The sequence below is a fragment of the Acanthopagrus latus genome, chromosome 22, assembly GCF_904848185.1.
Source record: "Acanthopagrus latus isolate v.2019 chromosome 22, fAcaLat1.1, whole genome shotgun sequence".
Taxonomy (NCBI): domain Eukaryota; kingdom Metazoa; phylum Chordata; class Actinopteri; order Spariformes; family Sparidae; genus Acanthopagrus; species Acanthopagrus latus.
The window spans coordinates 16,837,678-16,851,430 of record NC_051060.1 but is presented as its reverse complement, the minus strand read 5'-3'; the positions used below and the strand labels follow the sequence as shown (position 1 = coordinate 16,851,430).

Genomic DNA, 13,753 nt, shown 5'->3' with positions numbered 1-13,753 from the left:
ATCTACGTGGGAAGGTTTCACTGATCCCTTCCTCCAATTACAGTAACCAGGTTTCTTCTTTAAATGCTTTTTAGAAATAATCAGCTTACTGGAGAAAACCAACTGGTGCGTATAAACAGAATGCATGAGAGCTGCTGCTTCTGCTTCATGCTGGGAACCTGGTGACTTACCTGCTCCAGCATGTCTTTAGGAAGGTCTTCCTGTTCATCCATCGTTAGAATGGCTCTCTTGATCTCTTCGTTTGAAAGCTTCAGCCTGCAGCACACAACAGATGAGAGCATGAAAAATACATATCATAACCTGTCAAGTGTCAGCTGTGTTTGTAATGATGCTGAAGTAAACCCACCGCGAGAGGAGGATGTTGCAGTTTTGAGCTCGACGGCCGTCGATGACTGACAGCTCCTTGACTTTTTTAGAGCTCAGCGTGTCGTCCTCTGCCTCTTTCTGTGAGGAAAAGTGACAAAGAGGTCAGAGTACAACGGGCTATTTTAATGTGCAAAGGTTAGTTTTATTAAGTCACCCACACGACAATGAATATGACACACACCCCTAAATACCAATCAAGAGAGAATACGGTGTGAAGAGGGTTTGAAACGGTAACATATTCATGCAAACACGACACACAAGTCAATTCAACCGACTCTCTGAACAAAATGCTCAAGACACGACATAAAACACATAAATGAAGTCTGATTGAATCCACGAGGACCGACAAAACTTCAAACTGTATACTGACTGTACCGTAAGTGCACTCACCTGTTTGCTGTTATTGATCGTAAAGAAGTCCTAAAATGCAGGCAAGAAGCAGGGAAGATGTAAGCACTCATTAGAATAAGTAAAGCAGTTACGTGATCGCAGCCCATTAAAAAAAACAAACAGCAAAATGAATCGAAGCTTATTCAGCACTTAAATGACAATGGATCCATCAGTGATGGAGTGAGCAGCAGTGAGGTGAGAGTTTGATCGATACGTGCTTATAGTTCACATGCTGTGCATATAGGAAATTTGTTGGGTGTGTCTACTTGTTGTATTTGCGTTCCAGTTAGTTCATTAACAATCTCTTTTTTACGTCTTGTCTGTTGGACATGCTGAAGGTCGTATATGAGTAGAAACATAAGTGTCTGCTGACATGTTGAACTTTGAAGAGACATGCTCATTCCTCTCTGTACAACTACAAAGACTACTGATTAAGAAGAAATGATAACTACATGAATTGTAAACTGAGGAAAGTAGAGGTGATTCAGAGCAGCTCACTCATGCATTTTTTCAGTCACATTTGGCAAAATGATCAAAACCAAAAGAAGAAAATGGCAAAAAATAGCATTTCAGTCAAATATTAGAAGGTGTTTAAGATGATTCAAGCAGGAGAGTTGTGCATCTAATGAACCCTCAAAACTCGCCCTGCAATTTCTCCCTCTTACAAATTATTTAACCTTCTCATTTCTCCAACTGTGCTTGAGAATTCAAAAGATGCCAAACAGGAACAATTTTTTGAAAATGCAAGCAAGCTGAGCCCCCAACTACCGTCCCTCTCTGACACTAGATGACGACATGTGGGTTGGCGAGGTGAGCTGCATCATGCTCAGTACCTGCTGTCTCTGATAGGCTGAGAAGGTCTTCTCAATGTCATCCAGATCAAGGATTTTGAAAACCTTGGCGTCGTCCACATCCATCCATACAGTTCCCTCCAGTTTATTCTGAGCATTGGAGAACATGTCAGTTAATAGTTCAACACAAATCATGAACACAGTCTATCCAGCTCCCAGTTACAGTTCTCACCTCAGCTAACTTGGCCCAGTTGAAGGATTTGAGAGCGTTGGATGGCTGGGGAATGTTCTTCTTCTTCAGGGATGGTCCTAGAGGCGCACCAGGTGGGGGAGGGATACCCCCGATGGGTGGGCGCCCTGGAGGAGGTGGGGGACCACCTGGAGGAGGGGGAGGAGGAGGTGGAGGGGGCATCATGCCCCCAGGAGGAGGAGGCGGGGGAGGTGGGCACATACCAGCAAAACCTGGCATGGGTGGAGGAGGCACAGGGCCACCGGGGGGACCGGGGGCGAGGGGAGGGCCGCCAGGAACAACAGCTGCTTGTCTCTGCTGGTAAAGAGGAACATCAGGGAGAGTTTCATCACATCACTTTTTCAGTGTTAGGTATAAATTTGTTCTTTTTAATTTTTTCATTCTTGTAATTTAATCATACAAAAAAGGCCTTCTTATTTCATTGATTGGTAACATATTGTGGTGACATATTAATAAGCGTAACTTTTACATGTATGTAACAATAACATAAATTTAGACATTTAGAGACAAATGTGTTAAATGGTTTCTATTTTTGCAGCTGCGGGGTATTTTGACATTTGAAGAGTCACTCCTGATGGTGGGATGATTATAAACAGCTCTTGTGTGAACTCAACCACCAGGGTTTGTATACTTTATTGCAGAGCATTTCAAGCTTATCATAAAGCGACCAAGTGCACATAAAGGGCAACGTACTGTGCTGAGTTCATGCAGTCGGACCGTGAGTTCGGCCACTTGCTGTTTGACATTCTTGTGCTCAGTGCTCTCCTTCTCCAGCTTCTCTTTCATTTTGTTGAGCGTCTGCATCATGTCCTCTTTCTCCTGCGTCTTTGCGTCACATTCACGCTCCTTCTTATCGAACTTCTGCTGCAACTCGTGGTGCTCTGTGATGGCAAGTCACAGCGGTATTGATTTTTATTTGCAACGACCTCTCACAAGCTTAATCTATTTCACGTAACCAATTCATAGTTTAACAAACCTTTTCTCATTTTCTCCGCCTGCTCTTTCCACTGTTTGACCTCATTTTCATTGACCAGCCTGCAGAAAGGATGACACACATAATGACCTACAGTGTCTGCCTGAACAACTCCAGTCATTGTTTTTCTGAACTTAAAAGCAATGCTATTTTTAAGCCAACACTGGTGAGCACATGGTTTCTCCACAGGAACACAAACACTGTTCTCCATTCTTCAATCTGGCAGCAGAGTAATCTGTTCCATGCACTGATTCATGTGGTTGAGCAATCAGAGGACTCACATCCGGACAACGTTCTTCACGTTAAAATTCTCCAGTGGTGTGACGTCAGGGTCGTGACCTTTGTCATTCTGTAAGACCATCTGCTGGACAATGCGATCCAGCAGCAGCCAGTACTGCACCGTGTTGCCGCTCCTCTTATCTGAGGATAAAGAGAAAGAGAGTTTCCCCATCAGCCTGCCATCTTGATCTTTAGAATTCTAATCAGTGATTAAGATTAAAAAGCACTGTTTGAAGTTGGATTCACATTGGGAATCAAAGTAAATGATACTGAAAAGTTACACTGAATTATGCCAACAAGAGGCACTAGAAATACAGGTTATCAAATTGCATTCATAAAGTGTTCAAGGCCTCACAGTGATACTATTTTGGTTATCACAAGCTTGCATTTTATGAACACTAGTGTGTAACACTCCCTAGGTGTGGCTGAAGAGTTAATTAAACTCTTAATGCCTCAGGTAAGTAACTTGTTGAAAAGCCACTTAGAGTTGAAGGTGAGCATCAAAGAATAAAGCAACTGTGGCTGCTGGGTGGCTCTTTGTTTTCAGGTCAGCTGTCGTGGGAAAAGTTGGCTAGTTGCAATCAGCAAAAATTACAGTAAACATTAGCTGACAGCAGTCTGAGTAAGCAGAGCGTTCAGTTTGGCTGGGAATGTGCTTATCCAATTACTGGGTGGACTAATCTGAACAAAGTCAACATCCTTATCTTTTTGGCCAGAAACCAGCAGGTACAGATGCTCTGAATATTTTGTGGGAGTAATACTACTACTCTCTTTGAAGCCTCATTATAGTTTTATATTATAGTTTCACATGTACTATGTTTTTAATTTACCGTTGTCTTTTAATCACTATACCTCCCAGGAAAGTATGTAGTATGTAGTAGTAGTCCCAGAGTGAGGAAAGAAGTAGGTGAACGTGACTCAATATTACTTTAAATTAAATTTGCACATTTTGTAGACATATAGATTGATTTTCATTGACAATGGGAGTTATTCAACAATGATGACAGTAATTCTCATGATCCCATGCTACTCCACGACATTAGACTACACCTTTCATCCTCACTGTTTTGATTGAGAGACCCCTAGTGGCAGACATTACAAGCAGATCGTCTTCAGTGATTACTCATGTAAAGAAGCACTCACGTGGCATTAGGAGACAGTGATGCAGGACAGACATAAAGTGCGGGTATGCGTCAGTGTGGTTCATCTTCTTGCGGATGAGATCAAAAACTTGGGTGGCACTTTTGGTGTCTATATGTATCTGGTGGAGAAAAAGGTAAAACAACAGCCTATGTGAAAATCTCATACAAATATTTTAGAGTCATACATAATGCATGAATACTATCAAGTTTTCTTACCGACTCAAAACGTTTTGACAAAGCCAGCTCATCCTCGTTCCGCAGCATCTCAAAGTAATCTAAATGCCTGAAAGTGTGAGAGGAAAAGGCTGGATTAGAGAGGCAGCCTGAAAATGTGATGCACTTCTACACACTGCTTCAAATTTAACTATTTGCTATTGTGTATTCTGGGTAAGAAAAAGTTGTTTTCACATAAATTAAAAAAAAAGATTTGAAATAAGATTTGTAAATCCGGATGACCATTTTCTGAGACCAAACTAGTCCCTTATTTCTCTAATTAACAAAGCAGGTGAATTCTTTCAGAGCTCCAATTACATTTTGGATTGGGAAAGAGACTTTTTCCATGTTCAATCTCACCTGTCTAATGTGGAGTTTTCATGAGAACGTAGTTTATCGATCACAGGTTGGATCCCCAGCATGAGAAACTCATATCGTAGGTGGATACGGAATTCCACACTTGTCTGTATTTTAGGAAAACAAATTAGGATTTAAAAAATGATTCGAACAGTATTTTAAAGAGTCTCTTGTATGAGTGGATAGGGGACATGATGAGCTTGCCGTGTTAAAGGAAGCGTGAAAACTGTCTGTAACTCACCTCTCCAGCACCCTGACTAAGCACCGCGTTTATGAAGGACATGATGGCTGTTTTCAGGTTGACCTCATCCCTGTATCGCCCTGTACTCCGGTCCAGATCATTTATAAGAGTCTGTGGGATAACAGGTCATCACAGGTGTTAGATATAAAATACTTTATCTGTCCTAATGTCATACAACAGCTCAACTTGCTCACCTGGAACCGTGTCCTCTCGCAGGCGAAGCGTTGGTAGTGCAGCATGGCCTCCAGGATTTTTTTGTGCCCACCAGGCACCAGACACACAGCGCCCATAATCTCCAACACCGCCACCTTGGTCTTGATGTTCTCTGTGGCCAGGCTCTGAGCGATAATGTTGATGCTCTCGGAATGAGAGAGGACATGGGCGCGGCCCTGCGAGTTGTTCATCAGCGCTTTGATGCAGCCGATGAGAGACGTGTGGATCTGCGACTCTGTTGTCTCGTAGTCCATGCTCTTCAGGAAGTTCAGGATGCACGTCAGGCCGTCAAGGTCGATAAAGCGAGTCACGAACCTGAGAGGAGAACACACAAGGAGAAAATTAGTTTAGTGACAAACACATATGAGTTTTAACTTGTTAAGCTCAATGATGATGCAATTATCCCTCTACCCCAAGTAATAAGCAACTCAGGACATTTGCGTTTTCAGAGTACATTCACATCAATAAAGAAGCTTCAACCAACACTGCAGTGACCTTTATGACTGGACTCATTTACATACTGCTGTGAGGAGCGGAAAAGATTGACGGACAGGGTGACAGAAGGTCAAATGAAAAGAGACGCGATGATGGATGACATTTTACGTAAAGAGCAGGGATGAAGCAAAAAGACGAGAGAGTGAGATGAGAGAAGGATTCGTCCACCTCATGGGTTGTGTCCTCAGAGCCGTCTTCAAGCTCTCTATGGTTTTGTTCCTCTCTTCCTCGTCCTCTTTCTCCAGAGCGAGGAGCGTCTTTCTCTGTTCGACAAAAAATAAAACCATATTAAACGGAAAACAGTAATTCCAGTAAGGCAGGGAGAGAGGAGAAAGAAACAGCAAAAAGCATGTTTCTTTCTACCAAAATATGAAGTTTGTGGGTTAAATTGAAGATACAGTATGCAACAGACAGCAACAATCATAGTACAGTATAATTCAATTACATTGTTTTGTCACATTCCTATTAGAGTAAAGAAAAAATTGCTGTGTATGTTTTTTTGTTGGCACACTATTAACTTCATTCAGTTTAAACTTGTCAAGTCAAGCTTTATTTATCTCGCCCTGAATCACATATTTCACACAGACGGCTTTAAGGACACTTGAATAAGAAGAATAAATAATCTCAGGAAGAACAACAGATGCTGTTTCTTCCAGAAATATTTTGTAACTTTTCCATCCAAAGAATAAATAAAGTTCATGTTATTACTTACAGCTGCCATTGAATTGAGCTGATCGATGTAGAATTCTGGCCAACTAGTTGCACTTTTGTTTTCTTCTTGTTCCTGAAAAAACAGAGAATAAAAGAGAATGAATGACATTGTACAGTGATTAATGTGGACTTTTCTTTTACTGAATGTCACATAATATTGACAGAAAAGAGAAGACAAAGGGTTCTTACAGCTGTAGAAGAGAAATATTTAAGACCCAGAGGCAACCCAGGCCTTAACAAATGGCTAAATAATTTTAAAAAAGGCCAGTCCTTAAAAAGCCAACATGTTTGGACCACCAGGTATTAATCAGGGCTCTAAAACATTTCAGAATGCCTGGAATGCTCCTCGTTTTTTAACATACTCACAGATTATCTCCTTTGAGTACTTCAAAAATCAAGCACCTTTAAGATACCTTAACCCACATTTCTAGCCTTTGTCATCACATTTAAATTTGAACTCTAAAATGCAAATGCCAAAAATAAAGTTTACAGAAACACTTTATACCCACAGCAATCAATGAATAATGTTAACTTTGGGTAAGGAAGTCCTTGGATTTCAAATATTAATCAGATGTTTGTTTGACCTGAGTAATTTGGATGATGAAACACCAGATTACGGTGAAAATAAGTATTTTTACTTTTGCCTCGGAGGCTATGTTTTCATCTGTGTCTGCTTGTTTGATGGTTGGATGGTCTTTCAGCACGATTACACAAAAATCACTGAATGTATTTCCATGAAACTTGGATGGAAATAAAACATGGATCTAAATGAAAAAGATCAGGTGTATTCAGGTGGCTGTTATCCATGAGTGATACAGATCCAAGCAAAAAATCTGGATCTAATGGATTTAAATGTGTTTTATGTGATGTTGGATTTGGCTTGAATGCATTCAAGGAGACTGTTGGACCTTGCCGGTGGTGTTCACTCTACTGAGTGACGTTCTAGTTCTAGTTTTTTTTTGCCAAACTTAACGGTTATAATTAAACATTTTCCAAACTCTTGGAATCTCCCTGAAGTTGCGATAAGTTAATGTTAGGTTAAGGTTGTTGAGTCAGATGTGTGTGTTTGTCTTATGAAAATTAACTGGGAGTGACTGGAATGTTGGAAGGTTACAGAGAATGTCGTTTTGAATGAAATACACCAGAAAGTTACATTAGCAGCCAAATTGTTTGCTTCATGACAGATGTTTGAATACATCAAAGTGCAACTCCAAACCAGATGGAGAACTTCATCAACTGACTTTAAAGAAACATACAAACAGCTACAAACACACGGCGAACAGACGGTCTGAGGCATAAATAGCCAAAAGCCAGAAAATGGAGCAGAAACTCAAAGTAGGGCGACACAGATATCCAGCCCATTTTATCATTGAGCGCTTCAATGAGTTTCAGGAAGTGGTGAGAAGTGCAGAAAAGAGAGCACAGCTGCTTGGGAAAATCTCGAGATTAGCAAATGAATGTTAAAACTGTGGATTAAGGACGTGGCCTGATTTATCCTGAGATTAATCTCCTGACAGGCACGTTTGTGTGCATTACAAGTGGGGAAAAAAATTACTGCAAGACATTTCTTAGATGATTTAATTGTCTAACTCAGGAGAAAATGACTTGACCATGAACTTGGCTTGTACATAAAAGGGCCCCCCAGCTTTCATTTTAACTCTCGCTCCATTAAGCACAAGTGAGCTGTGACCATCAGAAACTAATTGGGCGTCAGTTAATAAAGCGGCGTGCAGAGACTTGGCCGCTCCGTCAGAAACTGAAGGGCCTTGGCTGGTCCGCAGGGATCGTGCAGCGACGGGAAGGTCTGATCCTGCTGTTCCACTGAAGACCAGTGCCAGCTTGACCGAGTGGCTGCTGGAAGAAGTTCAGTCCATTAGCGGAGCAGGCGCAGAGGTGGGACCGCTTCCTTTCGCCTCTTATAAAGTTAAACTTTCACATCGGAAGTTGGCACTATTCAAACGCTTGGATGTCTCCAGTTTATTTAGGGTCATGATGAGAGAGTGTATTTCTGTTCCATTTATTATTTCCACATTCAAGAGGATCAAAGGCACATTAAGAAACAAGAATCAATCTCAGTTGACTTAAAAGAAGTTACAGCTCTGGCCTCTCAAAAATTAAAGTGTTTTTTTCCTTTTTTTTAATGAAATTTGAAACCTAACTGCAACATCTCTGCTAACAGCCAGATCAGTAAATCTGTTTCTTGGCAGATGATGTAGCCTCAGAGAGAGCAGACAAGAAGGAGGAAGAAGATTGATTCTCTGCAGCATGATTTCATCAGCTCAGGTGCCTGGCCAAACCAAACAGCTTTGCTGCTTTCACCGGCTTATCTCCTCCCGGCCCAGCCATGAAGCGGCTGGCGAAAAAACAGCGCCCTCATCTCTCGCGCCCTGATAATGACCCCACCTTCCTTCTTATCATCCCCCTCTCGCCTCACACACAAAAGCTGCACCTGTGGAAGTGAAGCCTTCCTGTTTGCCTTGGACAACCGACAGCTTCCTTCTCCACTTTTCTCCACACACACAGACACACACACCCTTCCTCCCTGGACTCAGATGCTGAGTTTGTATCTGTCTGAGCCCGCTGCCAACTCAGCAATATTGATGCCTTTCTGTCTCTCCGTCCTCCCCCGTTCTGCAGGTCGATACAGCACATATAGATTTGTTTCCATTGAATCCTCTCCTGCCTTCGCACTAACACTGAAACAGCCCAGCAGGATCTCTATATAGCTGAGCAGAGGCAAAGCAACATATTGGGGTTTATTTTCATGCCTTATGAGGTTACTTTGGGCCCTGAGACTTCTCCAAAGGAGGTCACTAATTGGGACACAAAGAAATGGGAGCATAGACCATGCTGTTTCCATTTCCGTCACTCGCCTTGCTGCTGCTGGCTAGTGGACACTCTGTCCAGCAAAAGTGTATCAATATTTTAACAAAGTGGCTTTCCAGATGAAAAGGAGTAATGGCTTGTGATGTCTGTCTTTAGGCCTCTTGTGATTTCAAACAAAAAAAGGAGAAAGAAACAGTTTAAAGTTTTGGAAAGATGTAAAGCTGCAGCAATTGGTAGATCAATCAAGCCAATCAACAGAAAATTTGTTTCTAACTTTTCTATTATCTGTGATTTTCAAGCAAAAATGTCAATATTTGCTGGTCCCAGCTTGTTAAATGTAAGGATCTGCTGCTTGTCATTTTTATTCATGATGGTTAATGAAGTCTTTGGGTTTTAGACTGTTGGTTGGACAAAAGATGCAATTTGAAAACTTCACATTGAGCTCTGGTAAATAGTGATGAGGATTTTTCACTTAATTATGCAATTATGCTTAATTAATAAATCTAAAATAATATCAAGATCAATCAGTAATGAAAGTAATAGCTGCAGCCCTAGACATATACTTCTTCACTTCCTAAGTGATAGATGAGAAGATCTACACTACTTTCATGTCTATGTATATGAAGCTACAAATAAGCCAGTTAGCTTGGAGGATGAGGAGTGATGAGGGCAGGTGATGTTTTTCATTCATATCTAAATTTAAATCTTTATTTAAACAAAACAAAAAGTAAATAAGATGATAAGCACCGAATATTCAATTGCACTAATTTTGATTTTCTTAAAACTACATTTAAAACAAACCCCCCTCATATTTGATTAGTCTAATCACAACCAGTGCAACACTTTGTATGTGCGAATTATCTTTACACTTCCCTCTGCTGCTTTTTTCTGCCAACCTTTAACGTGAACGGACACACAAACTGTTATCCATCCACTAAACCCCACCACTTCTCCCCTCCAGTTTATAACCGGATGTAGGAAAAGATGAATAAATCTAATGGCCTCTCCGTGTTTTAGTCCGGACAGGATATCCTTTCCACTCATACCCACGGCCTTGAGTAACACTGCTAAATAGCAAATACACTAAAAATGTAAGGGCACATTCAGCAGGAGCTTGAAAGCTCAGCTTGAGTTGATCTAAACGAGAGCAGGCGTTTTTGATTTCCTGCATGCAGAGGAGGGACTCATATAAAGGGAATGGAGGAACAGCTGACGACCCTTTCATCATCACGACAAGACATAATGAAATATGACACTGTCACAGAGAGGTAGAGCATGTTATGGCTACATGAAAGCTTTGATGGGACAGGTGTGTTAACTTAAAAGGAGAAACGGAATTATTTTTTTCTTCTTTTTGAATTGACAGGATATCCAAACAATGACACAAGAATCTTACAGTCTTTGGAGTCACACGAAACAAAGGTACTAGGTTTAAATTTCAGTCTTGTGATACATTGTACTTTATAATTCTTGACACTGCCTGCTCTGTTACTGGATTATCTGATGGAACAGGCTGAATTTAGCCGTTGTCTTACTCCCTCTACATATCCCTATTTTTATATCTACCTTGTGTAACATCCACTTAAGTGAGTAATCCGCAGTGGAGCTCTGATCTTATAATACAGTGCTGAGGAAAGTGACTAAGAAATGAGGCTGGGGGAATAAACTTAATAGATGGTTCTCATGGTGGTACTGGAGTTTAATGTTTGAAATGTTGATGTATTTTTGTTATTTAATGTGCCTTCCATTACAGTACATTACAGGCACTCTGTACTGAGTTGAGAGCATGTTGACTGCTAAAGGTTCTCTATCGTTTGCTTGGTCTGCATAAGTAAATGTACTATACATTTAAATCTGCTAAATGTTCCTCTCTGACTAACTGAGCTGGACTTTTGAAGCTCTCCATCTTTCTCCTTCGCTAAAATGTGGCTGTTACCCATAATTCAAGGTGTGGGGCCTTGAATTATCGCAGGCAGAAGCCTCAACATTTCAGCATTCTGAAAGACTGCCTTTAAATATGCACAATCATTTAGTATGTAGACATAAATAAAAAGGAGTCAGGATCATTGTGGAAAAATAATCAATCCCCACCTGAATTATAATGTTTGTGCTTTCATCTCATATGCAGCTATATGAGCTTGACATTAAAGATGTAAAATAACAATCACCTGCATTCCACAGACAACAGGCTCATGCTGTGAGCCGAGAAATAAGTAACAGAAAGGTTCTGTGGTCTGGGTTTTAGTTTCATGCATCTAGGACGATATTACACAAACTTGGCAGCTTGGATATTCTTCAGTTAAAGCAGCAAGTCGACAGAAAGTGTGTGGAGGCTGATGTTGAGTTTGACATGATGCACAGTGAGAGTCTTTTACCTTCTTTTTGCTGCAGTAGATTTGCCATTTCTTCTCTGCAGGCAGGGCAAACATGGCTTCTCTGTGTTTCTCTGTGAGGTCAAGCTCATCCTGCAAAGGGAGGTAAAAATAGCAGTAAAGGTTAAGAAATGTTGGCGAGAAGAGGGAGAAGAGAGAACACTGAAGGAAGAGGAAAATTCTGTAATGTCTTCACAATGCTTTATTTGCTATACAAAGAGGATAATATTATAGAAGAATACAATACTAAGCGATATAGAGAATCAATCTCAAAAAACATAGCTCACAGACAAGCTGCATAAGATATCAATCCATCAGCAAATCTAGAAATATCCCCATAAATCAATTCTGATTCCCCCCCAAAACATTAAGAATGCCAGGAGTAGTTGCGCCAGAACTCTGCTCTCAATTCAAGATGAGTTTGTGCTAAATCTCTTTACGATCAGTGGGATATCACCGTAATTCAATAGGACTCTGAATCAAATCAGATGTCTTTCAAGCTTCAGACGTGTGAGTAATGGGGGAGAAAGAGAAGGCGTGGTCTGCCCGCTCGACATGTGGTAACAAACATCTGGAGACAACATGCGTCACGATTTATTAACAGATATTTCACAGAGGCACACGAAGGGTGCTGCTGGGAAGTGTTGACTAAATACCACGGAGCTTTCTGCCAGTGTCTAAATGCAGTAATGTCAGCATTTTACATCATTGCATAGGGATGCATCCACATCCAACCATTAAAAACGATCAGGTCTAAATGAGCTTCATGTGAAATAGATGGTGAAAGTCATGAGGAGGCTTTTAAGCAATTTAGCTCATGGAGACAATACAGTGGGTCGTCTAAACATACTCTTACAAATAAAGAACAAGAAGTAATCATTTGCTAACTAGCTGTTTACTGACAACAGTTTAATGAAGTGTTCCTGAGCCAATGCAATGATATCCTTCATGTGTTTCCGTCAGTGTTGAACTTAGCCTTGCCTTTGAACGACTGAGCCTTTTGAGGATACATCTGTGTTATCCAATCATGATACTATCACCAATGATAACAATTAGCCAGTTTGCCTGTGGAATGTGAAAGAAGTTACAAAGTGTCCCTATAAACAGCTTCTAAACTATTTTCAGAGATGAAGTTAATGTGGTTTACCCAACAGTGTGATTGCTAAATATTTTGTGGCAACTACTCATCAGTGTTATTATCTCCAGGACATTCTGTGCTAAAGCAATAAAGCCTTATGAATCAATATGTGCGATGATCAAAGGTCTGAAATGGTTGTTCGGACAATTGATTTATCTCATGAATTAGGGTCCAGTTACTTACTAGCAAAGAGAATAAGACAACTATCATTATTGATTCTTACAATCATAATAAGCAGCTTCTTATTTAAGTTGCAACAGATTTGTTGTTCTGTTTGATTGTGAAGAGAGTGGCTCATCCTTTCTTTCTGAATGTAGGATGGGGAAAAGATCTTCACCTTGCCTAACAGGTTTTTGGAAAACTCTTCGAATTAACCACAAGTTCAGAGGTCGGGTTTAATAGATCGTAACAGAGCAGGTGGGCCCAAACTTATTCCACAACATGAATCTTTTTTTCCAGGAAGGCCGCTCTGATTATGCACGCACATGGTGGCTCATACTGTGTGAAAAGAAAAGCACGTGGCTGCTTCCTTTGGGTAAACAGAGCAACCGAAAGCCTCCTTGTCGTCACACTCAACTCACTCAATTATGTCTTCATAAAGGCTGGTAGACAAAAACAAGCAATTAGCAGATGGAGGAGGCCGAGACATTAAGAGTTCCTGAATGAGATCTATTGATGTGCAAAAGTGTTCATGCTTAGATTACTGTGGCAACCATGGGAGAGGAAAATGGGGCATGAGAGAGGGGAGAGCACGACAAATTAGAAGTGACAATAAGACACAGAAAGAATGGCAGCCTGGCCCCATTACTCACAAGACAGTGTAAAATGGGCGGAAGCAAAGTTTTTGGGGAATGCAGCCCACAGTGTGGTAAGATTTGATTTTAAGGACATTTTATGAGTTTCATAAAATGTTTAAATGTCTGTTATGCATTGTTAGAACAAAATGAATCAGTTGTTGGTTTTTACAAAGGTAAAAATAAATCATTTAAATCAGTT

At 40.7% G+C, this 13,753-nt stretch overlaps 1 protein-coding gene across 5 annotated transcripts in view; it reads right to left on the bottom strand.

Annotated features, from left to right (window-relative positions):
- The window catches only part of LOC119012684 (disheveled-associated activator of morphogenesis 1-like), a 50,903-nt gene that overhangs the window by 6,609 nt on the left and 30,541 nt on the right, over positions 1–13,753 (bottom strand). For 2 of the 5 annotated variants that reach the window (XM_037086711.1, XM_037086712.1), the window contains exons 3-18: positions 11,623–11,712; positions 6,423–6,494; positions 5,879–5,973; positions 5,197–5,530; positions 5,003–5,113; positions 4,765–4,868; positions 4,408–4,474; positions 4,193–4,310; positions 3,052–3,190; positions 2,774–2,832; positions 2,491–2,678; positions 1,780–2,094; positions 1,590–1,697; positions 757–786; positions 347–444; positions 171–255 (exon numbers count right to left, since the gene is read on the bottom strand). In XM_037086711.1, coding sequence (XP_036942606.1) covers positions 171–255; positions 347–444; positions 757–786; positions 1,590–1,697; positions 1,780–2,094; positions 2,491–2,678; positions 2,774–2,832; positions 3,052–3,190; positions 4,193–4,310; positions 4,408–4,474; positions 4,765–4,868; positions 5,003–5,113; positions 5,197–5,530; positions 5,879–5,973; positions 6,423–6,494; positions 11,623–11,712 — 2,013 coding nt within the window. The remainder of the gene's footprint in view (positions 1–170; positions 256–346; positions 445–756; positions 787–1,589; positions 1,698–1,779; positions 2,095–2,490; positions 2,679–2,773; positions 2,833–3,051; positions 3,191–4,192; positions 4,311–4,407; positions 4,475–4,764; positions 4,869–5,002; positions 5,114–5,196; positions 5,531–5,878; positions 5,974–6,422; positions 6,495–11,622; positions 11,713–13,753) is intronic. The other 3 variants (XM_037086713.1, XM_037086714.1, XM_037086715.1) reach the window with 3 other exon arrangements.